This window comes from Lepus europaeus, chromosome 10, assembly GCF_033115175.1.
Source record: "Lepus europaeus isolate LE1 chromosome 10, mLepTim1.pri, whole genome shotgun sequence".
Taxonomy (NCBI): domain Eukaryota; kingdom Metazoa; phylum Chordata; class Mammalia; order Lagomorpha; family Leporidae; genus Lepus; species Lepus europaeus.
The window spans coordinates 125,079,897-125,106,914 of record NC_084836.1 but is presented as its reverse complement, the minus strand read 5'-3'; the positions used below and the strand labels follow the sequence as shown (position 1 = coordinate 125,106,914).

Below are 27,018 nucleotides of genomic sequence, written 5' to 3'. Positions count from 1 at the left end.
GAGCCACGGCTCCCAGCTGCAGGCCCTCGGCCCCTCGTGCTGGCCCTCGGCTGCAGCAGGCCCTGGGGGCGGGGGGACGAAGGGGCCGTGCCTGCCGGTAGCTGCAGCACAGAGCCACAAGCCCACAACTCAGAAGCGCGTGAGCTTTGCCCAGCTGGCACCCCCTCTGCGGTGGGACGTGGCCTGGGGGGTGGGGTGGGGCTACCTCAGGCCTGTCCTGCACCTGGGACCCCTGGGGCTCTCTCAGCCACTGGGCGACGTGGTGTCGGCCATGACCTTGGCCGAGGGGCTTGCTCTGCATTCCGCCGCCCTGTCCACGGCTTGGGTTTATTTTATTTGAGTCGATTTTTCAGTCGATTTCCTTGGTGGATTTGATCCAGTTTCTCTCTACCATGACCATGGAAAGCCTCCCGGCCGCTCATCCAAGCAGGCGGACTTGTGTGAGCATGGCCTGCAGCAGACATTGTACGAGGCCTCGGGGGCCTCCCCGGGTGGCCTTCCATCCACCTGTCTGTCCAGCCATCTGTCCGTCCCTCTGTCCACCATCCACCCTCCCTCCCGCCCTTTCTCAGGTCAACTTCCTGCCCCTCCAGTGGCCCTGGCCGGCGTGCTGCAGGCTCCCTGCTCTCTGTCCATAAGTGAAGGCCCCCGCGTACTCACGGCCAGCCCAAGGGGCACCACTGAGGTTGCTGAGGCCTGCCACAGTCCTGCTCTCAGGACAAAGGGACAGCAAATATGGACCTGGGGAGGGGAGGGGCCTGCACGGCTCCCAGCCAGGGCAGTCATCAGTCGCCCGCCCCCACCCTGGTGGCCAGAGCTGGCCATATCATATCTGCAGTGGGGGCTGGGGCGGTCAGAGGGCCCAGGGTGAGACCCTCCTCCAGCTGCCGGTGGCCCAGACCCCACTCCGATAGTTGTGGGTCCTGCAGACAAGATCCCCGCCCACCCGGGTCCAGCCCACACTTGCCAGAAAGCCCAAGTTCTCCTCTTCCTTCCCCAGCCTAGGGCCTTCTCTGACCCTACTCTGTCCCCACAGGCCTGTGGGGTGACCGCCATCCTCAACAACGATGAGAGGACCCAAGCGTGAGGGTACAGCTCACCTCCCTGGGGACACGGCTCACCTCCCTGGGGGCACGGCTCAGCCCCCTGGGGACACGGCTCACTTCCTTGGGGACACGGCTCACCTCCATGGGGGCATGGCTGACCTCCCTGGGGACACGCCTGACCTTCCTGGCTGGAGGCACCTGCCCAGCTTGCAGTGTCTGGACACATCGAGGGGCAGTGGGGTAGGGCAGCTCTGGGGGCAGCTGCAAGGTCATGATTTTCTTTTTCCAAAAAGAAAAGGGAGAGAAGACAAGAGATGAGAAGCGCGCCCCCGGCAGGGCAGGCCCCGCAGCAGGCCTGGCTGCAGGTCCACGGCGCCCGGGAGGCCAGTGGCCCTGCAGACCGCTGCTGGGGTGGGGCCGAGGCGGGACAGCTGGAAGGGCAGGGGCCAGCCACACGGCCCTGCAAGCACTGGGCACCTCCTCTCTCCACGACTGCCCTGCCGCCCAGGCCGGGCAGTGGTGTTGTGACAAGTGGGTGGCACCGTCCACCTGGGAGCCTGGCTGTGCCCAGGGTGGGGAGAATCAACAGGTGCACAGCCCTGCAGCCCCCTCCCCCCACCACCTGCCCACAATGCACGCAGAGGCCGGTCCACTCTGGGGGTCCCTAGAGCACTGGTGTGAAGCTAAGAACAAGGGGGAGGGGGCAGCGCTGTGGTGCAGTGGGTTAACGACCTGGCCTGAAGCACCGGCGTCCCATATGGGCGTCGGGTTCTAGACCCGGCTGCTCCACTTCCAGTCCAGCTCTCTGCTATGGCCTGGGAAAGCAGAAGATGGCCTAAGGCCTTGGACCACTGCACCCACGTGGGAGACCTGGAAGAAGCTCCTGGCTCCTGGCTCCTGGCTTCAGATCGGCACAGCTCCAGCCGTTGCGGCCAATTGGGGAGTGAACCATCGGATGAAGGACCCCCCCCCCCCGTAATTCCTACTTTCAAATAAATAAATAAAATCTTTTTTTAAATTTCATTTTTAATTTTTTTTTAATTTATTTGACAGGTAGAGTCAGAGACAGTGAGAGAGAGACAGGTCTTCCTTCCGATGGTTCACCCCCCAAATGGCTGCCATGGCCAGTGCTGTGCTGATCCGAAGCCAGGAGCCAGGTGCTTCTCCTGGTCTCCCATGCGGGTGCAGGGTCCAAGCACTTGGGTCATCCTCCACTGCCCTCCCGGGCCACAGCAGAGAGCTGGACTGGAAGAGGAGCAACCAGGACTAGAACCCAGTGCTCATATGGGATGTCGGTGCTGCAGGGGGAGGATTAACCAAGTGAGCCACGGCACCAGCCCCAAATAAAATCTTTAAAAAACAAAGAACAAGCCGGCGCCGTGGCTCAACAGGCTAATCCTCCGCCTTGCGGCGCCGGCACACCGGGTTCTAGTCCCGGTCGGGGCACCGATCCTGTCCCGGTCGCCCCTCTTCCAGGCCAGCTCTCTGCTGTGGCCAGGGAGTGCAGTGGAGGATGGCCCAGGTGCTTGGGCTCTGCACCCCTTGGGAGACCAGGATAAGCACCTGGCTCCTGCCATCGGAACAGCGCGGTGCGCCGGCCGCAGCGCGCTACCGCGGCGGCCATTGGAGGGTGAACCAACGGCAAAGGAAGACCTTTCTCTCTGTCTCTCTCTCTCACTGTCCACTCTGCCTGTCAAAAAGTAAAAAAAAAAAAAAACAAAAAAAAACAAAGAACAGGGGGGAGGAGGGGAGGGAAGTGGCCGTCCCCAGATGTGAGCGGGAGCCTGGGAAGTGGCCTGGGCGGGGGCAGGTGTGGGGACCTTTCAGGGTTGGGGTGTGGTGGGAGCGACCGCCCGGAACAAAGACTGCGGGTGCTATCCTGGGGAAGCCGGCACTTTTATTGATCGCCCAAAGCATCCAAATGGGAAAGGAAAAGCCCCCGCGACTTCCTGGGCTGAGGCTGGGAGTGAGGGCGCTGGGTGGACAGCAGCTCGGCCGTCCGGGGCAGACCCTGGGATAGGCTGGAGCGGGCAGGTGTCAGTCAGCAGCCCACAGCGGCACAGAAGGCGGTGACGCGTCTGAGGTCCCTGGGGAGCTGCAGCTTCGTCCCTGGAGAGGCAGACACCAGCGAGGGCACCGAGGCCTTCAGTGCCCAGGGAAGGCTGTGACACTGCCTGTCGGGGACAGGAGGCCCCGTCCCCGCCTTCCCGCGGGGCCTCTATCCAGCCTGCGGCCCCAGCCCTCCTGCACTCCCTGTCCCGCCCCAAAGCCGCCCCCCTTGGCCTGGCTGCAGTCCCGTCACCCAGGAGGGCCTGGGACAGAGGCTGCCAGGCTGCTGTGTGGCCTGGGGTCCAGCCCAGGGTGGGAACCCTGCGGGAAGGTGACGGATCCGCCCAGGGCAGCGTCCTGGCCACAAGGGGGGGGCCTGCTGGGACACTCACCCCACCTAAGACAGGAAGGTGCGCACACAGCTGTGGACAGGGGCCCGGCAGATGGGGCACAGGTGCAGGTTGGGGGCGCACTGGGTGCAGACCAGGTGTCCACACGGCACGAAGACAACAGACACGGCCTGGTCCAGGCACACCTTGCACGTCCTCTCCTCCTGCAGCCGCCGCAGTTGCTCCTCCATGGCCACGGCCCCAGCTCCTGGGGACCCCGAGAACACGCTGGCACCCTCAGGCCAGGCGCACCTGGTGCCTCCAAGGCAGGGGGACCTGTGGCCCCGATGCCTGGCATCTGCCAGCCCCCCAGGTGCCGTCTGCCCTCCCGTGCAGCTGGCCTGGGATGCAAGCGCCCCCTCCCCCACTCCCAGGTGGATCCTCACCTGCACCTGGTTCCCGGGCACTTTCAAGCCGGGGCTCTGTTCTGGGTGTGAGCTCAGGGGCCTCGTGCACAGGACCTGTGGGCAGGTGGGAACGGGTTCAAGGCCCAGCCCCAGGGAAAGCCAGGTCTGGCCGCCTCAAGGCCATTCTAACCAGGAGACGGGGAGGTGACCACGGAACAGCCTGGACCCATCACAGCCTGGCAGAATGTAGAGGTTTCCCGGAGGGTAAGCGAGGGGCTGCCCTTCTGGCCGGGGTGCTCCGGGCATCCCACCCCTCGGGCAGTGCTGGGCTCTGTGCCCAAGGGGTGGGTAAGGTGAGAAACCAGGGGAAGGTAGGCAGTGTCTGGGGGCGGGGGTGCCTCTGGCCCTGGCCCTGGCTGCCCCTGCTCTCCTCCTGGAGCAGACTGGCCACCCGCCACAAGTGGGACACGCCCACTGTGTCCACCCAAAGCCCCCCAGCGTGGGCACTGGCTCCACATCAGCTGCTCCAGGCCACCCCTGGGGGCTGCCGGGCCTCAGGGTCATGGGAAAGAAGCAGGTGGCCTGCTGGTGTCCACCAGCACCCGGCTGGGGTTCCTGGCGTGAAGGCACAGGGCAGAGCCCGACCCTCTCCCCCCCACCGAGGGGCCTGCACTCGGAGGTGCCGCCGTCACAGGGAGGGCCGTGACCTTGGTCACCACGGACCCCAGAGCATTGCCTGGGCCGCAGAGCGCTGCGTCAGCAGAGGCAGGAACCCTGGAGACCCCACCCCACCCCGGGTTTCTGGAGTTTCCTGCAGACCCTTTGGCCCCAGCCCCAGGGCCCGGGCAGGGACTTTGAAAGCTAGCTGCTGTGACTGCACTGAGTCAGCATTCCAGGCCCCGCTGGTGGCCGCTCCCCACGTGGCAACCACGGCAACGGGCTCGGTGGTGGTCCCGGGGAGCAGGGTGGGATTCACACCACAGCGCTCACCAGAGGGGCTGGCGGGGGCTGCATCTTCCGGTTCTTCCCACAGGTCCTGGAAGGAGAAGAGCTGTGCCTTGAGTCGGGGCGGGTGGACTGGGGGGGCCCGCACCCCAACAGGAGGTGGGACTCACCCAGGGGCTGAGTAGCTGGGAGCCAGACTCCTGGATGCTGTGCACGAAGTCCCTTCCTTTCGACCGAAGCAAGAACTGGCACCTGAGGCAGGGGATGGTGGGCGGGGCTGATGGAGACCCCGCCCCTCCCCACCTGTAGACCCCGCCCTGGCCGGGACCGTCCTCCCCCAAGGTGGGAGCCGGGCCTGTGGGGCACGGGAGGCGGGGTCAGACCTGCAGCCACCCATGGGGCCGTTACCTGGGGAACCACTTGGCATGTTCAGTCCAGGGGTCGTCTCCATGCTCCCAGCTCTGCAGACCCCCGTAGCAGAAGAAGCACCTCACCTTGTCCTGCTGACCTGGGGGCGGCAGAGATGCTGGCCCCACAGCCCCAGTGCACCCCTCAGGGTGGGGGTCCTTCCAGCCAGGAAGCCGAGGCGGGGGAGACAGGACACCACCAAGGGCTCCGAGTGGCACGGGTCAGTGACTGATGGAATGTTCAGGAAAGCGCTGAGCTGGCATGCCCATTGTTCAGAGGGGCTGGTGGGTGGGGCGGGCCATCACAGCCCAGGAGCTGGTGAGATGGGGTCTGCCCAGGTTCCCAGAGAGAGGGGCAGGACACAGCCAGGCGAGTGCCAGGGGGTGCCAGCCTCCCCTTCCCCAGCCCAGGCCTCTGCTGGACCCCTTGTCTGTCCCTCATGGGTGAGGTGCCCTGGGCGGCTGTGACCACAGGTGGGGCCTCCACAGGCACCTCCCAGCATGAGGCACCCCTGTACCCCACCTCCGCCCACCTAGCGCCCAGCATCCAGCTGTCCTGTCAGTTTGGCCTCTTACCCAGCAGCTGGGAAGGTGAGGACTGAGCCCCACCCCCACTGAGGTAATGACCACAGCAGTGGTGCCTTCGCTGGGTCCCCCCAGGGGTCCTGCCGTCCGGCAGAGCTGGGAGCCCCCCCAGCCACAGGACAAGCCAGCCCAAACCACGACTAGAACAGGTGCCCGGGGACAGTCTAGGGTTGGGGGACTGGAAGCCCGGCTGTGTGTGGAGAGCTGAGAGAAGCTTCCCACCAGGCTGGGGGCTACCCCCTCCACTCTGGGACACAGGCCCAGGGAAGGGACAGGCCCCGCGCGGTGCCAGCCCTGCCCGGTGTCCCCGCAGTGGCTCCCAGAGAGGCAGGACCGCATGATGTGGCCACAGAGGATCCCACTTGCCGGGCCCACCCTGCTGTGGGGGTGTGGAACAGCATCCAGGCCCCCACAGGAGGAAGCCCCAGACTCACCGGTGTGGAAGAAGCCGGCAGCAGCCAGCGGCTCAGGCCGCACCCCCGCAGTCAGGGGCCAGTCATAGAAGGAGGCCAGCCGCAGCTCCTCGGAGCCCATGCCAGGGCAGGCAGCCCCCGGGGGCGAGCTGGCCCCAGCCCCCTCCTCCTCCTCTTCCTCCTCTGCCAGGGTGCGCAGCTGGCCCAGGATCTGCCCGTCCACATGGTCATGGCCTCCCTGGGGGTCCTGGACCAGGACACGGCCCCAGGGAGCGTGGGGCTTCCGGGGCTCCCAGGCGGAGCCCTCACCTACTGCCCAGCTCCAGCACTTGGCCCTGTCCTCGGGGACCATGGGGCAGACACCTGCTCTGGCCAGGCCTGGAATGTGTCCAGCCTGCCCGCCTCGGGGCTCCTGAGCCCTGGACACAGTGGTGGGCTCGCTCTGAACAGCTGGCTGACGAGGGTAGGGATGGTCCAGCCCCAGATGCCCCGTGGGGAGCGCACAGGGGCCCACTGTGTTCTGGAAGGGGCTGGGCGGCAGCCGGGTCATGTGCTCTGCCGCGTCATGGGGCCCTGGCAGGGCTGAGGCAAGGCCCGGTGGCGGGGAGTGGTCAGGTTCTGCTCCCTTCCACAGGGGCCCAGAGGGGCTCACGGAAAAAGGCATGGAGACCCCCCTGGAGGCATGGTCCAGAGGGCCTGGGGCAGGAGCCAGGTGCAGCTTCTGCACGCAGAATTTAGAGCTCAGGTGAGGATGGGGGGGGCAGTCCCCTCACAGGGACATCCTGCTGCCCAGGCCTGCGCAGGTCCTGGCCTGAGCTGTCCCCACCCCCTCGCTGGGGGCACCACACAGGGCAAGCTCCGGGTTTCTGGAGGAACTGGGACTGCAGGGCCTACCCCAGTGCTACCTGCCTCCCTGGGGCACCGGGGCCCCTCCCTGTTGGAGCAGCTCAGGGCCCAACAAGCCGGGGGTTGGGGGGCTGTGCTTGATCCGGTTCAGAGTGGAGCCAGGCGGGCTGAGAAGGGGTCCCCACTCTGCCACTTCACCTGACTCCGTGGCCTGGCCCAGGTGTCTACACTCACCTGCTTGGCTCTGCTCCATACTCAGCGTGGCCTAGGCCTCCCAGGGCCCCCATCACCTTCTGGGACCCCTGCGACCCCAACCCTCTGTTGCTGAGGACCCAAAGCCAGCTGGGCCCCTGCTGGAGATCCAGGTGGTGCTGGGTGTCAGCCACACCCCTCCTAGCTCCAGGGCCTGGCTGGGACCCCAGGGTGGGGCGGACATAAGACCCAGGGTCCCCCCATGTGGCTCTGGGTGGCTGGGGGCTTCCTGTGCCTCCCTCCTCCCAGCTGCCTGGGCCCTGGGGCAGTGCCGGCCTCTTTTGGCCGCTTGGGCCCCCCTTTGTGCCCCGCCACGCCCTGGGCCTGCAGCCTACTGTGTGGGCGGGAGGACAGGGTCAGCCGCCTTCGAGGAGGGGGCCACACCCAACTCCAGGTTTGCCCAAAGCCCTCTGGACTAGGGACCCCCACAGTGGGCAGGCACAGGGGCCCTGGACCCCTCCTTCCCAGGCCACTGCTGGACACTGCAACTGGAACCGCTTTCCTCATTGCAAACAGGAGGAAGGTGCCTGGGGGCTGGGCGTGAGTGAACCCCTCCTGGGACCACCCACAGGGCCCTTAGGGGGTTGGGGCGTCGTCCCCTCTCCTCACCGCCCCCCACCCCGCAGTCCACTGTCTGTGCCACATAAGATTCCCGACATCGGGAGGTCTCCCTGTCTTGCTTATATAATTACAAGGAAGAAATCGGGAGCTAAAAATAGCGGCCACGTGCCGGCTCCGGAAGCCGTGGGATGCTGAGAACACAGGAGGGAGCGCCTAGCGCCGCCGGCCTGGCCACGGCGCCACCTGCTTCTGAGGTGAGAAGGGGCGCACGGGGCCCTGCCCACTGCCTTGTGCTCATTGTGAATCTTCGATTCTCTCCAAATACGGAGCTGGGGACACTGCCGGCCTCCTGGCCGTGATGGACCTGGGACAAGATGAGGCTGCGCCAGAGCCTGGGGGTCCAGGGGCTCTGGGCCGACAAGGAGGAGGAGGAGGAGGAGGAAGGCCTCCCCCTTGGCTAGTGTTCCTTCACTGTGGGGTGATCCTGGGAGCCCAACCGGAAGAAACAGTGCCAGGCATCCCCACCGCCGCTGAATCCCCAGGCCCCTTGGAGATGCACGCAGGGCTGAGGGCTCTCCTGCACACTGGCCTGCTGTGGCCTGCCCATGTCTCCACGCCGGGCACCTGGGTCTCTACCACCCCAGCTCCGCAGGCTTTTCCCGCTGAGAGGCCTGTGTGTGCAGGGGACCTTCTGGTGGGGGGTCCAGCCCGCAGCCGCCCGCCACTGCGCTCTGCCTGCCTCCAGGAGTCCTGGGATTTCACATAGGTGGCCTCAGAAGCAAAGACGGGGACCAGCACTGTGGTGTAGCGGGTAAAGCCGCTGCCTGCAGTGCCGGCATCCCACGTGGGTGCCAGTTTGAGTCTGGCTGCTCCACTTCCAATCCAGCTCTCTGCTGTGGCCTGGGAGGGCAGTGGAAGATGGTCCAAGTCCTTGGGCCCCTGCACCCACGTGGGAGGCCCGGAGGAAGCTCCTGGCTCCTGGCTCCTGGCTTCAGCCTGGCCCTGCACTGGCTGTTGTCATTTTGGGAAAGAACCAGCAGATGGAAGACCTCTCTCTCTCTCTCTCTGCCTCTCTGTAACTCTGCCTTTCAAATAAATACATAAATCTTTAAAAAAAAAAAAAAAAAAAGCACCAGCAGCAAAGACTGGCGGGCCACGAGCTCCCCGCACTGGGGGCCAGGGCGCTGTCCTCCCCAGTGTCTCGGCTGGACTTGGCTTCCCAGAACGAGGCCTCTGGGGCCTGGACCTGGGGTCTCCACAGGGGTGAGGGGGCAGGAATGGGAGAGGGGATGCTGAGCTAAACTGCTGCACATCCGGGCCCTGGCCTGGCTGCCTGGACCAGGGGTCCTGCAGACTGCCAGGGCAGTGGACGCTCCCTGCCTGTCCCCTCCTCGCCTCCCCCCTGGCTCAGAGAGGGGGTCATGGTCACGCATTAGGTGTACTAGGTGGTCATGGCCACCGTATTAGGGCAGCCCAGCTGCTGACCACATACCTGCACCGCTTCCACGTGCTGCCCCAGCTGGGGAAACCGAGGCAGGTCAGAGGCGAGGTTCCAGCTCCTGGCTCGGAGCTCCCTCTCCTGGACATACAGAAGGTGACAGCCCAGGACACAGGCCCCGCGTGTCCCCAGAGTGAGCCGCGGTGGCTGGTGGAGGCACAGGAAGGGCCGAGGGGGCCATGCCTGTGGCCAGCGCCGTGGGACACGCGTGTGAGCCTGCAGAGGTGGATGGGGTAGAGGAGCCCACCTGGCTGCAGGCCCAGAGGAGCGGGCAAATGGGGCGGAGGCCTGGGCGGGGCCGAGCCTGTGACAGCCCCGAGGGTCTCTGCTTTGGGCCGGAGGGCGCATCCTCTGTTGGGGCCGGGACTCAGCCGCAGGTGACAGAAACGGGTCAGCCAGCGGGCTGGGCCGGCCCCAGCCTGTCACCGCCCGCAGGCAAAGGCGGCTCCCAGGCCTCTGTGAGGGCGCAGCTCATAGGCCTGGGGCAGTGCCGGGGCGCCTGGGCCCCTAAACCATGGCAGGACATTCGTGTGCGGCCACGGGTCGGAGGGGCCAGGCGCTGGGCAGGCCAGATGGGGTCACAACGGCCAGACACGTGTGAGGGAGGCAGGGGGCCGCTGCTGCCCCCTGAGAGGGGCTGCACCGTGCCTGCCGCGGCCCCTCCAGCTGCCAGACACCGCCCTGCACCCCCCAGCCCTCCAGGGCGCGCCCTGCTCACTCACATTCTGCCCCCAGCAGCCGTCCCGGGCACTGCCCCTCCTCTCTGCACCGCCTGCTGCTCCGGCTGTGCTCCGGCTGTGCTCCGGCTGTGCAGTCTGTCACCTGAAGGCGGTGCTCCCTCCCCACCCCCGCTCCCTGGCCTCCAGGCCTCACTTCTGTCCCACAGTCCGCAGCGTCTGGGCCGGCTCTGGGGTCTCCAGGCCCAGGCGCCTCTGACAGCAGCTGCCCCACCTCAATGCCGAAGGCCGAGGCCACTGGAGCTGGGTGCTGTGCCTGCGCCCACGCCCGGCTCCCTCAGCTCAGCCCGGGGCCCAGGCGCCTCGGGCACAGGACAGCCGCCCTGCAGTCTGCAGAAGTGGAGGCCGAGGCTGGGCTGCCGGCCCCGCCACCGGGAGGTCGTGCAGAGGGGCAGAGGCAGGGTTTCAGGAGCAGGTGCGCCGGCCATGCCCAGCTGTGTGGCTGGGGACCTCTGAGGGCTGAGCAGCTGCTCACTCACTGGGGGCCCTCTGGCTGTGGTCGCACATCCGGCGGCTTCCCTGTGCCCAGCAGCGCTCCCTGCACCAGCACTCCGCCGCCAACCAGGGGGCGGTGCCTGCTGCTGGAGGTGACCTTCTGGGGGGTGGGCAGCTGCCCGAGTCCTGGCTCCCACTGCCCCTCTGCCTCAAGAGCCCAGCCTGGCTGGGGAGCACCTGCTCCATGCCCAAGTCCAAGTCTCAGTTCAAGGGTGGGTTCCTGAGAGGTTCCCGGGGCACAGCAGGTGCTCAGTGGGCTGAAGTGTCCCCTGCTGGGAGCTGCCCCCCCCCCCAGCACTGTCCACACGCTGGGCAGTGGATGCTGCGATGGGGTCTTTAAGGACAGGAGGCTGGAGCCTGCGAGCTGCAGTGCATCACAGGGGCATGTCCAGGTTACCCCGAAGGCGTGGGGGAGGTTGGGGGAGCCCCGAGGACAGGAGCAGGCTCGTGGAGGATGAAGCAGCCCCCAGTGCAGAGATGGTTCTGGAGGAGGCCTCCCGCCCCACCAGGGGGAGCCCTCGATCGCAGCCGGGGTGCTGGCAGGTGGGCAACACCCATCCAGGTGGACAGCGTCTTCGGCCAGCCATTCTGAGCCCAGCTGCTGGCAAGCCCGTGTCCAGCTGTCAGGAGGGCCTTGCTCCAGACAGGGGTCATCTTCAGAACCCCCCCACCCGCCCAGCTCAGAGGAGGGTCTCCTGGCTAGAGGCTTTGGCACAGCCTCTGTGGGGGACATCTGGCAACACCTACAACCCGGCCAACACCTCTGGACCTGGAGCCGCACCTGCGGCGGCCTCCCTCCAGGTGTCCTGGCACAGGTGTGCACGCGCCTCAGGGGCCCCTGCCTGGAGAGGGTGAAGCGCCGGCTGTGGCGCTGACCATCAGGGGCTTGGATCCCCAAGTTCCAGCTTTCCAAGAACTGGGGTTCAGACAGCGGGCGAGGCAGACAGGGCAGCTGGGGGCCTGGGGGGCTCCTTCCAGAAGGGGCTGGGGGTGGTTCCTGCTTCCCACCTAGCACGCTCGGAGGCTTTTTAAAACTATGTGCCTGCCTGACTTTGGAATAAACAAAAGCTGAACCCTTTCCACGCTGTGACATCGGAGAATTCCACAGCTGAGGAGCGACAAGACCCGGCCACCAGGGAGGCTGGGCAGGAGCCTCACTCTGCCCACAGTGCAAAGAGCGGCATTTCTTTGGCAGGGAGAAAGAGCTGGCCCCCGATGTCCAGTGGGCCTCCTCAGTGCGGGGGCCTTCCTGCCCCCAGCCAACAGGGCCAGCCCAGGCTGGGGCTGTGCGCCACAGCAAGCACCACCTCCTGACCTCCTCCCTGGCGGCCACAGCCCTGCCTGCCTCCCTGAGCCCCGGACAATGAGGGCCCCGCCCATGTGTGCACTATGCAGGTGGCGACACGCCCCAGCTGTCCACAGCCGCACTCCAGTCCCAGAAGGGCCAGGGGCTCTGCAGGGTGGGGATCTCAGCCCTCCAACCACAACCATCGGCTCCTCTCTGAGGCCACAGCTCCAAGCCATCAGCCACAGCGGCCGGGGGCCGAGTGCCCCGGTTCCTGAAGGCTCTGTGGTACCAAGCCAGAGCCACCTGGGGGCTCCGTGGTCTGACCCTGCTCCTGCTGCAGGAGTGGGGCTGGGGGTGAGCCGGGCCGGGCCGTGGCTCTCTGCAGTCAGACCATCAGCAGAGGCGTCGCCGGGCACGGCTCTGGGCTCAGCCTCTCAGCACCGTCCCTTCATTCAGTCCCCTCGGTTCCCTGCCAGCCAGCCGTGGGCAGGCCTGACTCTCCCGTCCGCCGGGGTCAGCATCCCGGGTGCAGGGCAGGTGGGCAGCAGGGGCTATCGGTCCCACCTGCCCCTCTCCTGGCCACACTGCCCACTGAGCCCCGGTCAGCACCGCAGTACAGACCTGACCCCCACCCTCGCAGCGTGCTGGGGAGTCCCCCCAAGTTCATGTCCTCCTGAGACCCCTGAGGTGACCCCATTCAGAAACAGGGTCTCTGCAGATGGCACAGCACCGGGAGGAGGTTGCCCCGGACTCAGGTGGGCGCTGAATCCAGCGACAGAGACGCCAGTGAGGCTCAGCCGGGAGGCCAAGGGCGGCCGCTGCAGGCCGGGAGCCCCGGACAGAGTACCTGATTTCAGTCCCGGGACACTGAGCTCAGACCCTGCCTCGGCCGGGAGGAAGTGAGGCCCCCGTGTTCTGTGGCCCCGGTCCCGGAGCCCTGGCTGCCTCAGCCCTGGAAACTAAGGCACCCGCATCCCACACCCGCCCGGGACCCCAGCGGCCAGTGTGGCCTCCTGCGGCTGCCTGGGCACGCGTGCAGGTGCCAAGTGACAGCTGGTGTGTGGGGGCCCTGGCCTGGCGCCGGAGGCTGCGTGCACCACTCACCCCTGCGAGAGGGGGAAAGGCAAGAGGGGGAAAGGCGGTCCCGGGGGCCGAGAACCTCAGAGTGGCTGTGTGGAGACCCTGGGGCCGAGGACCTGAGTGGCTGCGTGGAGACCCCGGGGCTGAGGACCTGAGTGGCTGCGTGGAGACCCCAGGGCCGAGGACCTGAGTGGCTGTGTGGCCCCACGCAGCACCAGGGGCCACTGCCCCATCCGCCCGAGGGAGGTGAGCCAGGGAGGCAAGGGGCAGGGGCTCTGACCACCCGGACACTCCTGGGCCCAGAGATGGCCGCCCTGCTGTTCTAGACCCTGGGAGCAGGTGTGCAGCCTCCCCTCCCCATGTCCAGACAGGCGGAGGGGCTACCCTGCCCCTCAGCACCCTGCTGGCCACCGTGAGCCCCGTGTCCTCCTGTGCCCACCACCAGCCTGGACACACCTCACTCATCTTTGGACACAGCCCAGATAAAAGCACTGTCTTCCCACGGCCAGGTGCATCCAAGCCTCAACCGTCTGCACCCACCTGGGCGCCAGCCATCCCTCCCGGCTCGGTGCCGCAGCGAACACGCCCGCCTGTCCAGCGCTGGGCCATGCAGGCCCTGGAGACCAGAGCCGAGGCCGGGAGCTGTGGTGCGCGCCTCCCCTGAAGTGGTGAGATGCTGTCAGGGCCCGGCTGAGCCGGAAGCCCAGGCTGCCCTATCTGAGGGCCACAGGGACCGCCCGGCCCTCACTGCGGCTGAGTGCCTCTGCTTGGCCTCTCTGGGGTCACTGCTGCCCCTCGTGCCGGCCCAGCATTCCCTGCGACAGGACAGGACTCAGATGCGGGCCACATGCGTTCGTGGCACCAGCTAGGGCCGGAAAGAGAACAGCCACCTGGACGCCGTGGTGGGGCGTGGCCGCGGGGGGCCGAGGGGACACCTCCGGGAGTGACCGGGAGGGGCTACGGGCAGGGGCCTCCGCGGGGCTGGCGAATGAGAACGGGGCCGGGAAGGGGCGGCCTGGCTTGAAGCCCGCTCCCCAGCCCCGCGCACCTCCAAACGCGACGTTTCTCCTTCGGACACCGGGATGACCCCAAGGCCCGTAAAGATGGACCTGCCCAGGGCTCCCGCTGCTGTCGCAGCCTAGCGAACCGCACAGGAGCAGGTGCACAGCCGGGCCCCACCGCCCTGCGGGGCGCGCCCCACGTGACTTCTCGGGCTCCGCCCCCGCCTCCGCGGCCTCGCCCCGCCCCCGTCGCGCGAGACTGAGACCCGGGAGAGAAATCCGTCCCGCAAGGCGGGCAGGCGCAGGCGCGTGCGTGCCGGCAGGGCGGCGTTCCCGGCCTGCCTCGCGCGCCCACGACGCGCAGCCTCGTCCCTGACGCCGCCGCCGCCGCTGCTGCCGCCATTGGAGTCGGCGCCTCCTCTGTGCGCCCGCCCGGCTGCCGCCGCCGCCCCGCGAGCCAGCACCGCCGCCGGCGCCCGGGAACTTGGCGTCGGGGGCCGCGCGCGGCGGGGACAGGCCCGGCCTCGCGGGAGGCCCGAGCCGGCGGCGTTCATGAAGCATGTCGGCCACCAGCGTGGATCCCCAGGTAGGGCCGGGCGGGGTCGGAGCCTGGAGGCCGGGCCGGGCCGGGAGCCGAGCTGCGGGGACCGGGGGCCGGGCGGGTGCCGAGTGTTTCCCTCCGGCCGCGGCCGCCGCAGAGAACGGAAGGACCAGACGCTAAGGTGAGCGCGGCCCCGGCGCCCCGAGCGGGCGGGGAGGGGGCGGCGTCCGCGAGAGGCCGGGGAGCGCCCGGGGCGGCCCCGCGCCGCTGCGTGTGTGCCCGGCCGGCTGCTGGACGCCGTGCGTGTGGCTCGGGTGTAGCGGGCCCGGCTGCGCCGCCTCCGCCGAGCTCCGGACAAGCACAGCTCCCGGGAGGCGCTGCGAGCCCGGGAGCCGGGAGCTAACTCTTGGCTTCCTGTTCCAGCGCACAATGGTTCTTTGCAGCCGAAGGAGACGGTGCACGACGCCGACTTCGAGCCCTACCTTCCCGGACAGTCGAGTCAGGTGAGCCTGCCGCGCCCCCGCCCTGGGCACCCGGGGTCCTCCCTGGAGGAGGGGGCCTCCCCTGGAGCCGGGGAAGCTAGCCGGCCGTTCTGGCCAGGCCGTTGTGGCTGGGCCGGGGTTCACGCATCGGTGTTTGGTGTCTTTTTTTCTTTCTCGAGAGAGTGTGGGAGCCGGTGAGCTCCCTGCACCGGTTCACTCCCCGGCCATGGCTCCATCCCCGCCCCTGTGTGGGTGGGAGACCCAAGTATGTCCGAGCGGTGGTCACCTGCTGCCTGTCGGTGTGGACAGTAGGAAGCTGGAGCCGGGACTCGGGTGTGATGGGGGAGGCAGGGGGGCCTGTGACCCCTGCCTGATGGTGGAGGCAAGGGGCCGGTGACGCCTGCTTGATGGGGGAGACATGGGGTCCTGTGAAACCTGCCTGATGGGGGAGGCAGTGGCATCCTGTGAACCCTACCTGACAGTGGAGGCAGGGGTCCTGTGATGCCTGCCTGACGGTGGAGGGAGCGGGGCCTGTGACGCCTGTCTGACGGTGGAGGCGGTGGGCCTGTGACGCCTGCCTGATGGTGGAGGCAATGGCACCCTGTGAACCCTGCCTGACGGTGGAGGCAGGGGTCCTGTGATGCCTGTCTGACAGTGGAGGGAGTGGGGCCTGTGACGCCTGTCTGACGGTGGAGGCGGTGGGCCTGTGACGCCTGCTGCTCCCTGTGCGGAGTCCGGCACCGCAGTCCAGGGGAGCGGCCGAGCGCTGCCCGGACTCGGCCGCCCGGCCTGGTGACTGGCGCTGCTGATTGCCTTCCCCGTGCCTCGGTTCCCGGGGCACTCATGGGGTGCCCTGGGGGGCTGGTTGTCCTCCACCCCTTTGGAACGGAGCGCTGTGTGGCTCGGGGGCTGTTCTGTGGGTCGTGGGTATTCAGTGGCATCCGTGGCTGCCACCGCTGCGCGTTCTTAGCAACGCCCCCTCCCCTAGAAAAGCTGTGACACCAAAGCCGTCTGCAGGATTCCCTGACGAGAGACCGCTGGGCTCGTTGGCATTTAGGAGCTTTGACCGTAACAGCAGCGCTTGAAAGAGCGAGCGTTTGCCTTAGGGCAGCGCCAGGCCTTCCCGTGCTGGGGTGAGACTCCTCTGCCCGCCAGGGCTTTGCTAGAACGTTCTCCGCTGCTGGCTGAGGTGGCGGCCGGCAAGTTGGGCAAAGCGTGGTGGGAGGTGGACTTGACCACCAGGTCTCCTGGTCCTGAAAATCTGCCCTTCCCTGGGCAGGCAGGGGTGCGGAGCCACCTGGGCCGAGCGAGGGTTTCTGTGCAGGTGACAGGCGGGTTCCGAGGTGCCCGTCGTGTATGTGCTCCCCTGCCTTCTCGGGGGCCACAGGACCACTGTGTGCTGGATGTTAGCCAGCAGGTGGGTGGCAGCTTCCTCGACACTGTGTACGTTATAGACTTGCTTATTGAACGGCAGAGCCGCGGAGAGGGTGAGATCGTCCTCCGTTGGTCCACTCCCCAAGTGACCACTGCCAGACGGAAGCCGGGAGGCCCCTCGGGGTCTCCGCACGGTGGTGGGGCCCAAGGGCTGTGCTGTTCCCGCTGCCTGCCCGGGTCATTAGGGCGCAGAGCAGCTGGGATTCGAACCAGCGCTGCTACTTGGGGTGACGGCGTCGCACACGGGCCTCACCTGTGGCGCCACAGCACTGGCCCCTGAAGTGTCTCTGTGACACTTGGGAGGATTCTGTGGCCGTGGGATGATTGTGTGCCCGTGGTGGACAGAGCAGTTCTGCCCTTGGCGAAGCCGCGGAGGGCGCTCGCGGGCCGAGGCTGTGGGGACGGTAAGGTGGTGGGGGTGTGTTCTCAGCCAGGTGAGTAACTGGCTGCTGCTGGTGGCAAATCCACGTCCTCCTGCCTGCGGTGGGAGGAGGCCCATGGCCGAGAGACTCCTGAGTCCTCGCCTCCCTGCGCCGTCCTCACAGATGAGGGGTCGGGGCCCCTGGAGCCGCAGCCTCTGGCCGGTGGACGCGCACTCTCCCCGCTGCGTGCTGTGTCCGTGTGGGGCCCGGTGCCGCTCTGCCTCCTGGCCTTGAGTCCTTGTTTCTCTGCTTCGGTCGCGAGTCACTTGGGCATGGCTGCTCAGGACCTGCACTCCCATGGTGAGAAGTCTGGTTCTCAGGTGCGGGCGATGTGCTGGTGCCAGACGTGGCCGGTGGGGTAGTAAAGCCACTGGGCGTGGCTGGTCGCTGCGAGCGTAGAATCTGGGACTGTGTGTGTGCACGCGTGTGTGCCTGTGCCTCACAGCTTTGTCCAGGTGGTAGGGTGTGCGGAGAGCCGCGTGTGCTTGGAGTTTATAGTTTTATGACTTGGTTTATGTGGAGCCAGGACCACAGGTGAGAGAGTGGTCACACCATCAGCCCTAGGGCTGCCCCCCCTTTTTTTTTTTTTAAAGATTGATTTTATTTGAAAGCCAAAGTTGCAGAGGCAGAGAGAGGGTCTTCCATCCGCTGGTCACCCCCCAAATGGCCGCAACGGCTAGAGCTGCGCCGACCTGAAGCCAGGAACCAGGAGCTTCCGCTGGGTCTCCCACGCGAGTGCAGGGGCCCAAGGACTCAGGCCATCCACTGCTTTCCTGGGCCACAGCAGAGAGCTGGATCGGAAGTGGAGCAGCCAGGACTTTACCCGCTTTGCCATAGCGCTGGACCCCAGGGCTTCTCTTTAATCCCAGTGTCGTTTGTAGAAGTCAGTTGGAGGCCACCTTGGTGCTTTGTGTAGTGAAATTATATTCCTAAGGGTGCTTTGGGACATCTTTGAGGGCCTCCCCGTGGGGTTGGTGTCACTGGGTGGCTGGGTGTCTCCCTGCTGTGCCTCAGCAGTTAGTTTTCTGCCCTCCTCGCCGGGGGTGGCCGGCTGCAGGAACTCCGTGTCTGCTCTGTGACTTGCATACACTCGGGGTGGGGAGGGGCTGAGTGCAGGCTCTGGGTGCGTCCGTCTTGACTTCTCATGGGGTCCCGGAAGTGAGAGGAGACTGGGATGGGCCAGAGCAGCCCTGCTCAGGGTTCCCAGCTCTGACTCCCAGTGGGGTCTGGGCCCCCAGCCTGCTACCGCCAGCACAGACGTGAACTAACCTAGGGCACCTGGACGGGAGGGCGGCATGGACCTTGGCGTGGCCCCGAGTGCTGGCCTGTCCCGTGGGGGCCTTGGCGTGGCCCCCGAGTGCTGGCCTGTCCCGTGCGGGGCTTGGCGTGGCCCCGAGTGCTGGCCTGTCCCATGCGGGGCTTGGCGTGGTCCCCGAGTGCTGGCCTGTCCTGTGCGGGCCTTGGCGTGGCCCCCGAGTGCTGGCCTGTCCCATGCGGGGCTTGGCGTGGTCCCCGAGTGCTGGCCTGTCCCGTGGGGGCCTTGGCGTGGCCCCGAGTGCTGGCCTGTCCACGCCCTCATCTGCCCCTCGACCTCTGCGGGCACAGGGAGTGGCAGAGCCAAGCTTGTGCTCCCGTGCCGCTCCCTGCTGGGGCAGGTGGCTCTCAGCTGGCAGACAAGGCCAGGCCAGGCTGGTGCTGCGCCTTGCAGGGCTGCACATGTGTCCCAGGCCCCACGCCTGGGAGCCGCTCCACACTTGGCTGCTGCTGTGTGCAGCAGTTCTGTGGGCCCAGGGCGGCTGGAGGGGCCAGGAACGAGTGCCTGGTCCTCCAAGCAGGTGTCTGGCCGGGGTCTCGTGGCCGTGTCTGGGAACTGGGCTTCGCCGTATGACTGCCCGTACTAGTGCAGCCGGAAGGGCTCCGTGAACCCGAGCGCGCGTCCGCCTCTGAGGCCATCCCCGGCCGGGGGGCGAGCAGCCGGGACGTGGTTGGGGTTCTCTCTCCAGCTCCTGCTGTCCTGCCAGGCGGCTTCACAGCGTTGCTGCGACACTCTGCCGTGCGTCTGGACGTCAGCTTGTCTAGACGGCCTGGAGCCCGGGGTCTCCCGTGTGCTGCGCTCCTCGGTTGCCCACAGCAGCAGGGCTGGGCCAGGCTGAAGCCTGGAGCCAGGAGCTCCATGCAGGTGTCTCACGTGGGTGCCAGGCGCACTGGGACGTGGGCTGTCCTCACTGCCTCCCTCCCAGGGCACGTGTTAGAGCAGGGAGCTGGCGTTGGGAGCTGCGGCTCGAAGTCAAACCCAGAGGCTCCGGTGTGGGCCGGGAGCAGCCGTCTGACCGCCTGCCTCGGCTCGCTCACCATAGTCTGGGGGGCTCCGCCTCTGCTCCCAGGGTCCTCCTGGGCTCTGTGACGCTGGAAACTCAGAATTTGGGAACTTGGGAATCCCTCCCTCCTCCAGGAGCAGGATCCCAGCGAGCAGTCCCGCGGTTACGGCCGTTCACACTGGGAGTCTCATGTTTGGGGGGCACTGCTGTGAATTCTGGGGTGAACTTGGGCACTTCTGCGTGTGTGGGCTTTGGTGTGGGGTCTCGCTGTGAGGTAATGAGGACCCAGGCCCTGTGTGAACTGTCTCTGTCTGGGGTCTCTCTGCCTGCGTTTTGAGTTGCGAGGAGGAGCCTTGAGAGTCCGGCGTGGGTTGCCCTCCCGCGTGGACCTGACTGCCTTGGAGATGTGTCAGGCTCTTGGGAGCCCTCGGGGCTGCAGAGCTGTGGCGGGGGCCGAGCCGTCGCCTGCGCTGCCCTCTGCTGCTCCTTGTCCGGGATCAGACCCGCTCGCCCAGAGGTGGCGGCGCTGCGCTGAGCTTAGCCCTGACGGGCCACGGAGCTGCAGACCACAGGGGGGAATTTACTCACAGCCCCTCCTCCAGAGGCACTGGCTGGGGGTCGGGGGCGCTGCTCCCACTTGTGTCTGGCTGTGTGGGAGGCAGGGGAGACTTAATTCAGCGAGGCCCACTGTGCCCCCAGGCAGCGCTCGCCTGTGTCTGGCGGCCCCTGTAGCAGGTTCTGGGGAGCCTAGACTGCACCAGCCGGCCCGTGCATGCTGCAGGCCATGGCTGGGAACCCCGCCCCTTCCCAGGAAGGAGGACGCTGCCAGCAGCCTGCTGTCCGTGCGTGGACAAAGAAGCGAGGACCAGCGTCCCCAGGTCTGAGCTTGGTCCGTCCAGCTGCTGCTTTGCTTTTAGTACTGAGAAGGAAGTAGGACAGAAGGGGTGAACGCAGGCAGTCAGGAGGCGCTGACGGCAGCCGGGCCCGAGCGCCTTGGTCACACGGAGCTGCCGTGGGTGCAGGAGGGTCAGGGGCCAGTGGCACTGACGTTGGCAGTGCAAGTGGAATCTGCTGGGCCGATGTGGGCTGCCTGCTGCTGCTTTCCCAGGCCATAGCAGGGAGCTGGATCAGAAGAAGAGCAGCCGGGACTTGAACCGGCGCCCATATGGGATGCCGGCACCATAGGCGGAGGCTTTGCCTGCTGTGCCACAGCGCCGGCCCCTGCCCTTGTGACTTCAGTTCACGTCACTGCACGTGGGGCTTTATACTGGGAGCTGGTGGCCTGGAGTGTCTCAGCCTTGGCCTTGCTCCCACACTGGTGCCTTCTCTCTCCCACGGGCAGGGGAGACGGCCCAGGGCCGCGTCTGGCTGGCAGGTTCGGTGTCTCCTAGGTGGAGGCTGGCTGACTTGCCGTGTGTTTGTTTTTGCAGAGTAGCTCTTACCCCTCGATGAGCGATCCCTACCTGTCCAGCTACTATCCGCCATCCATCGGATTTCCCTACTCCCTCAATGAGGCACCGTGGTCCACTGCAGGGGACCCTCCGATCCCCTACCTCACCACCTACGGGCAGCTCAGTAACGGAGACCACCACTTCATGCACGATGCCGTGTTCGGGCAGCCCGGGGGTCTGGGGAACAACATCTATCAGCACAGGTTCAACTTCTTCCCTGAGAGCCCCGCCTTCTCAGCGTGGGGCGCCGGCAGCTCTCAGGGCCAGCAGACTCAGAGCTCGGCGTACGGCAGTAGCTACACGTACCCGCCGAGCTCGCTGGGTGGCACGGTTGTGGACGGGCAGACGAGCTTCCACAGCGAGACCCTCAGCAAAGCCCCCGGCATGAACAGCCTGGAGCAGGACATGGTCGGCCTGAAGATCGGGGAAGCCACCACCTCCACGGTCAAGGCGGCAGGCTCTGTGGTCAGCAGTGTGGCGCTGGCGGGCGTCCTGTCCAGCAGTGGTGGGACGAGTGTCAGCATGCCGGTCGCAAAGCCAACCTCGTGGGCCGCCATTGCCAGTAAGCCCGCAAAGCCACAGCCCAAGACGAAAGCCAGGAGTGGGCCTGCAGCTGGCGGTGCCCTGCCGCCCCCTCCCATAAAGCACGACATGGACATTGGCACGTGGGACAACAAGGGGCCCGCGCCCAAGGCCCCGGCGCCCCAGCAGGTGGCTCAGCCTCCCCCTTTGGCCCAACCACAGTATCAGAGCCCTCAGCCGCCTCCCCCGGCCCGCTGGGCAGCCCCTCGCAGCCGAACCGCAGCATTCGGGCAGAGTGGAGGGGGCGGCAGTGACGGCAGCTCTCCCGGGAGCAGCCAGCCTGGTTCTGCCCCAAGTGTCGAATCCCACCCGGTCCTCGAAAAACTGAAAGCTGTGCACAGCTACAACCCGAAGGAGTTCGACTGGAACCTGCGCAGCGGGCGTGTGTTCATCATCAAGAGCTACTCGGAGGACGACGTGCACCGCTCCATCAAGTACTCCATCTGGTGCAGCACGGAGCACGGCAACAAGCGGCTGGACAGCGCCTTCCGCGCCACGGGCAGCAAGGGGCCCGTCTACCTGCTCTTCAGCGTCAACGGCAGCGGCCACTTCTGCGGGGTGGCCGAGATGAAGTCCCCCGTGGACCACGGCGCCAGTGCCGGGGTCTGGTCTCAGGACAAGTGGAAGGGGAAGTTCGACGTGAAGTGGATCTTTGTCAAGGACGTGCCCAACAACCAGCTGCGGCACATCAGGCTGGAGAACAACGACAACAAGCCGGTGACCAACTCGCGCGACACCCAGGAGGTGCCCCTGGACAAGGCGAAGCAGGTGCTGCGCATCATCGCCTCCTACAGGCACACGACCTCCATCTTCGACGACTTCTCCCACTACGAGAGGCGCCAGGAGGAGGAGGAGGTGGTGCGCAAGGTGAGTCTGCGGCACGCAGGGGCCTCTCCAGGTGGGTCCGGTGACAGGCCAGGCCTCCAGGAGGACCAGTGGTGACGTCTAGACAGATCCGACAAACGCCCGCTTTGCACTTAGGCACAGTGACTGGCCGTGTTGTGCTTGTTCTCTGATAAGAGCTGGGGGTACTTTCTCCTGAATGTAAAGGGCAGAGTTACAGAGAAGCGTAGGCAGAGAGGTCTTCCATCCGCTGGTTCACTCCCCAAATGGCTGCAGTGGCCAGAGATGAGCCGATCCATAGACGAGAGCCAGGAGCTTCCTCTGGGTCTCCTCTGTGGGTGCAGGGGCCCAAGGATTTGAACCATCCTCCGCTGCTTTCCCTGACCGTAGCAGAGAGCTGGATCGGAAGTGCGGCAGCTTTACCCGCTGTGCCACAGCAGTTTGTTTCTGAATTGTGGTCTTGCTTTGTAGCCTCTGTCCAGTCAGGAGCACACAGCAAATAGTGTCCCTGGGGTGCTGCAGGACTGGCTGTGCCCCGAGCCCACCCACCTGGGGGCGCCCGGCCCCAGCGTCGCAAGCTCTGGTCTGCAGGTTGGTTCTTATCTTTTAACAAGCCAGTGTCCTGCCATTCCTGGCAGTTTGTGGCCACTCCATGCAGGTGTGGGTGTGGGTAGGTACGGAGTTAGACGTGTTTTGGTAAAAATTACCATATCTGGGTGCAGTGGCAGGAAACCGGTCAGGGTGGGTCGGGTCTGGAGGTGGCTCTGAGTGCCGGTCCCAGGTCAGGAGCCCAGCCCTCGGGCGTCTGCTCGGAGCAGGGTGCGTGCCGGTCCCAGGTCGGGAGCCCAGCCCCCGGGCGTCTGCTCGGAGCAGGGTGCGTGCCGGTCCCAGGTCGGGAGCCCAGCCCCCGGGCGTCTGCTCGGAGCAGGGTGCGTGCAGGTGGGGAGGGCAGGAAGCTGCCGTGCCCCGAGCGGCCTCGGTGTTGAGTTCGCCCTGAGTCTCCTGGCTTGGCGTCAGCGCGCCCTGGCAGGAGTGTGGGTAGGAGGTGGGTCTGACCTTTTCCCAGTCCTCTGGTGAGAGGGCCGCCTCGCCCGTGAACGTGCGGGCTCTGCGGTCTCACGCCGCGTGTGGTAGCAGCAGCTCGGCGTGCGCAGCACTGGGGGCCAGCCGCCCCTCCTCTCCGAGGGAAGAGGAGAGGCGTCTCACCGCTTATTTCCAGTTGCTGGAATCTCGTGTTTTGGCTCTCCAGTGAGAAACAGGCAGCCACACGGCACACGACCGGCTTGCCTCAGAAATGCACGTGGGGCACTGTGTGGGACTGGAGCGAGCTGCACGGCCTGGGCCGGCCAGCGCCTGAGGGGCTGCCATGCCGCATGGCGTGGGGGTCGCCGTGTGGAGCCCGGCTGTCTGAGTTGCCAACTCTGGTCACATGGTAGGGCTAATTGCGGAGGGGACTGTGGGCCCTTGGCGGGCTTTACCCGGGCATCCGACCATGGGTGTGCGGAGTTTCCTCTTACGTGGTGTAATGTTTGGGTTTTCCTGAAGTGCTTGACCCAAAGGTGGTGACAAGCTTAGGGACAGAATTCTGCCCTCCGGTATCCTGAAACTTAGGTTGTGCCGGCACAGCCCTTAGCGCTGCGTTCTGGTTCTGGTCTCTAGTTAAGCCCTGTGGTGAGTGACCCGGGGTCCCGGGAGCTGAAGCCCTGTGGGCCGCACTGGCCCCTGCAGCTCTGCTGTGTTAGCGCACACCGAGGATGCTGAAGAGGGCGCTGATCGGCTCCTGTTCCGTGGAGCTCATCGCGCTCTGTGCAGACATGGAGGTGGTTCCCGGGGGCCCCAGGCTGGACAGGGGCCCTGGCTGCAGCAGCTGCCCCAGGCTCCGGCTGCATTCCGGAGGCTCGGCCAGGTGCTGGAGTTCACTGCACTTTCTGGTGCGAGGGGTTGGGGGCTCCTCCTGGGGGCAGTTTGCCAAGGTTCTCGGGACGCCTAAGCACAGACTTGGTGTTGAGGGTCAGGCCCTAGTGTGACACTGCAGGGCGCTGTCAGCTGGGGGTTTGCAGACTGACTGACTGATGGCAGCTGAACCAGCCTGAGTCCTAGGTGGATGCTTTTGGGTTTTAAGGTTTATTTGAAAGGCAAAGTGACAGGCAGAGAGATCTTCCATCTGTTGGTTCACTCCCCAAAATGGCTGATAGCCAGGTCTGGGCCAAGCTGCAGCCAGGCTTCGGGAACTCTCCCTGTGTCTCTTACATGAGAGGGGGAGGGGGAGGGAGGAGATTCTGTTTGCTGACCCCCCCCACCCCACCCCCACCCCCGCCGCCCACAACAGCCAGGACTGGGCCAGGCTGCAGCCAGGGAGCTGGGAAGTGCAATCTGGGTCGCCAGGTGGCAGGGACCCGGGCACTTGAACCGTCTGCTGGCTCCGAGGGTGTGCGTCAGGCTGGGCTGGGCTGGCAAGCAGAGCCGCTGTGGAGTGGTCCAGTTGTCACCGGCCCTGTCTTGACCACTGTGTGGCCCGTCCCAGGAGTTTTTCCAAAGAGGATTTTTAAGGGAAAGCAAAATAGAGATTATTTAATTGTCCTAGTTTTAGACTCCAGGGCGGGAAGGAATTTTTTTTTTTAAGATTTACTTGTTTATTTGGAAGGCAGAGATGTGGAGAGAGAGATACACCATCCACTGGTTCACTCCCCAAAGGCCACAGCAGCCGGGGCTGGGCCAGGCCAAAGCCAGGAGCTCCTTCCAGGTCTCCCACGGGGCTGCAGGGCCCATGCTCTCGGCTCTGCTGCTGCTTTCCCAGGCCACAGCAGGGAGCTGGGTTGGAGGTGGAGAGGCAGGACTGGAGCCAGACTTGGAAGTTTGTTACCTAAATTATGCCTTAAATGCTGGGTGCTCTGCTGGGAAAGGGGTCTGTGTGAGGGGTGGCGCCGAGTGTTTCCGTGTCAGACCTGTGCAGGCGGGTGCGGGGGGAGCCACGCTCTGCTCCCTTAGAGAGCAGCCTCGCCCTGGGTCAGGCAGGAGGGAGGGGCCTGGGGGGAGGTCCTGCCCTTCATCAGCCGGAGACACAGAGGTTTATTTTCCTCTTACTGAAAGAGTAGCAAGAGGTCTTGGACTACTGGGTCACTCCCCGGCGCCCACAGTGGCCAGAGCGCAGTTGGCTCCCCGTGTGGGTGCAGGCACTCAAGTGCTTGAGCCGTGACCCGGGAGCGGAGCTGGCACCCAAGCCGCATCTCGGCCGCGGGGCCACGTGGCCTCCCCTTGAGCTTTGTGGATGGACGTGGGTCTCCTCCGCCCCCAGGAGACGGAAATGGGATCAGGCACAGAAAGAGCGGCCGCACCCCTGCTGATCTCCTCCTCCTCCCCCTCCTCGCAGGAACGGCAGAACCGAAGCAAACAGTAAGGACGAGCCCGCTCCTCGTGTCCCGGCAGCTCTGAGGCCAGAGCGAGTGCCGGTGCTGTCCCCGCGTCAGCCCCCGGCGTCCCGTGCACGGGTCGAGTCGCCTCTCTTCCTCTCTGTAGTTGGCTTGGCCAGATGGCTCTGCATTCATTTGTAATTTTGTACGTATGACACTATTGTAGAACTCACTAATAAAGGGTTATTTTTCTTGTCTGCTTACCAATCAGACTGACCTAACGTGAAATGAAACAAAACAAAGAACCGGACACGTCCCAAAGAGCCTGCTTCCCATGGTGGCAGGAGCTACGCTCTCACTCTGGTTAGCGTTTCCACTGGAGACTGCACCGCTTCACACCCACTGTCGCCTTAGCGCAAACGTAGGGAACCATGTGTGTGTCGTCTGTCCTGGTACTGGAGGCAGGCGGCCGTGTCTCCTGCTCGGGGGACGCCGGTTTTTATCACCCGTGTCACCTGTCGGGTGCCGATCCGCCCACTGCACTCTTAAACGGCTGCATTTTAATTTTTTAAATTTGGTGACCACATTTTGTGTCCTTGGAAAAACCCGTCATTCCACAGCCTTGCCCGCCCTGAGCGAGTGCTCGGGCCCTCGGCCCTCCGCCGACCCAGGGGTGCCGAGGAGTGGGGCCAGTCGCTGGCAGGTGCTGTAATTCCGCCCTCGCTCCCCGGGGTTCCACGGCTGAGAGCTGAGCTTCCGGCATAGGGTCTGCCTGTACAGTCGGCCGCCGACGGTGGTGAGGACCGAACCTGTACAAGGGAAATCGCGCGTGTCTCGTGGAAGGCGGACCCGTGGAGAGCTCGGCGAGAAGCACGAGACGGCGGCCGACACGCTCACACGCCAGCTCTGCACGCCCGCGTGAGGGTCTGGCTGACCGAGAGCAGACCCCTTCTAGAACTGTGTATTCCAGAAGACCCGCTGGGTTCCAGTCACGCCGCGCTACCTCTGGTGGAGTGGAGGGCGGCGTGGGCGGCTGCCTGCAGATGAGCCTTAATAAACACCCCTGCTTCCACGCTGCGCCCCGGCTCCTTCACCCGCTGCAGGCCCCGCGTCCACACCGCGCCCCGGCTCCTTCACCCTCTGCAGGCCCCGCGTCCACACCGCGCCCCGGCTCCTTCACCCGCGGCAGGCCCCGCGTCCACACCGCGCCCCGGCTCCTTCACCCGCTCCAGGCCCCGCGTCCACACCGCGCCCCGGCTCCTTCACCCTCTGCAGGCCCCGCGTCCACACCGCGCCCCGGCTCCTTCACCCGCGGCAGGCCCCGCGTCCACACCGCGCCCCGGCTCCTTCACCCTCTGCAGGCCCCGCGTCCACACCGCGCCCCGGCTCCTTCACCCGCTGCAGGCCCCGCGTCCACACCGCGCCCCGGCTCCTTCACCCTCTGCAGGCCCCGCGTCCACACCGCGCCCCGGCTCCTTCACCCGCTCCAGGCCCCGCGTCCACACCGCGCCCCGGCTCCTTCACCCTCTGCAGGCCCCGCGTCCACACCGCGCCCTGGCTCCTTCACCCGCTCCAGGCCCCGCGTCCACACCGCGCCCCGGCTCCTTCACCCGCTCCAGGCCCCGCGTCCACACCGCGCCCCGGCTCCTTCACCCG

At 66.1% G+C, this 27,018-nt stretch overlaps 2 protein-coding genes across 6 annotated transcripts; one reads left to right on the top strand and one right to left on the bottom strand.

Moving 5' to 3' along the window:
• Positions 1-3,017: 3,017 nt before the first annotated feature.
• BIRC7 (baculoviral IAP repeat containing 7) lies at positions 3,018-14,493 on the bottom strand. Its single transcript, XM_062202588.1, has 11 exons — positions 14,179-14,493; positions 13,987-14,076; positions 6,955-7,014; positions 6,696-6,806; positions 6,203-6,428; positions 5,185-5,284; positions 4,947-5,028; positions 4,822-4,867; positions 3,871-3,945; positions 3,488-3,692; positions 3,018-3,155 (listed from the first exon to the last, which is right to left on the bottom strand). Exons 1-10 carry the CDS (start codon positions 14,491-14,493, stop codon positions 3,493-3,495), a joined length of 1,305 nt encoding a protein of 434 aa, XP_062058572.1. The 3' UTR covers positions 3,018-3,155; positions 3,488-3,492.
• Positions 14,419-26,424, top strand: YTHDF1 (YTH N6-methyladenosine RNA binding protein F1). Of its 5 annotated transcripts, none has more exons than XM_062204466.1 (5): positions 14,419-14,525; positions 14,904-14,983; positions 20,567-22,036; positions 22,484-22,603; positions 25,383-25,632. In XM_062204466.1, the coding sequence occupies exons 1-5, from the start codon at positions 14,492-14,494 to the stop codon at positions 25,407-25,409; spliced, it is 1,731 nt and encodes a 576-aa protein (XP_062060450.1). In that variant the 5' UTR covers positions 14,419-14,491; the 3' UTR covers positions 25,410-25,632. The 5 variants fall into 5 exon arrangements, with proteins under 5 accessions (XP_062060450.1, XP_062060454.1, XP_062060453.1 ...); XM_062204471.1 differs by lacking the exon at positions 14,419-14,525 and adding an exon at positions 14,557-14,661; XM_062204470.1 differs by lacking the exons at positions 22,484-22,603; positions 25,383-25,632 and adding an exon at positions 25,634-26,424.
• The last annotated feature ends 594 nt before the right edge of the window (positions 26,425-27,018 follow it).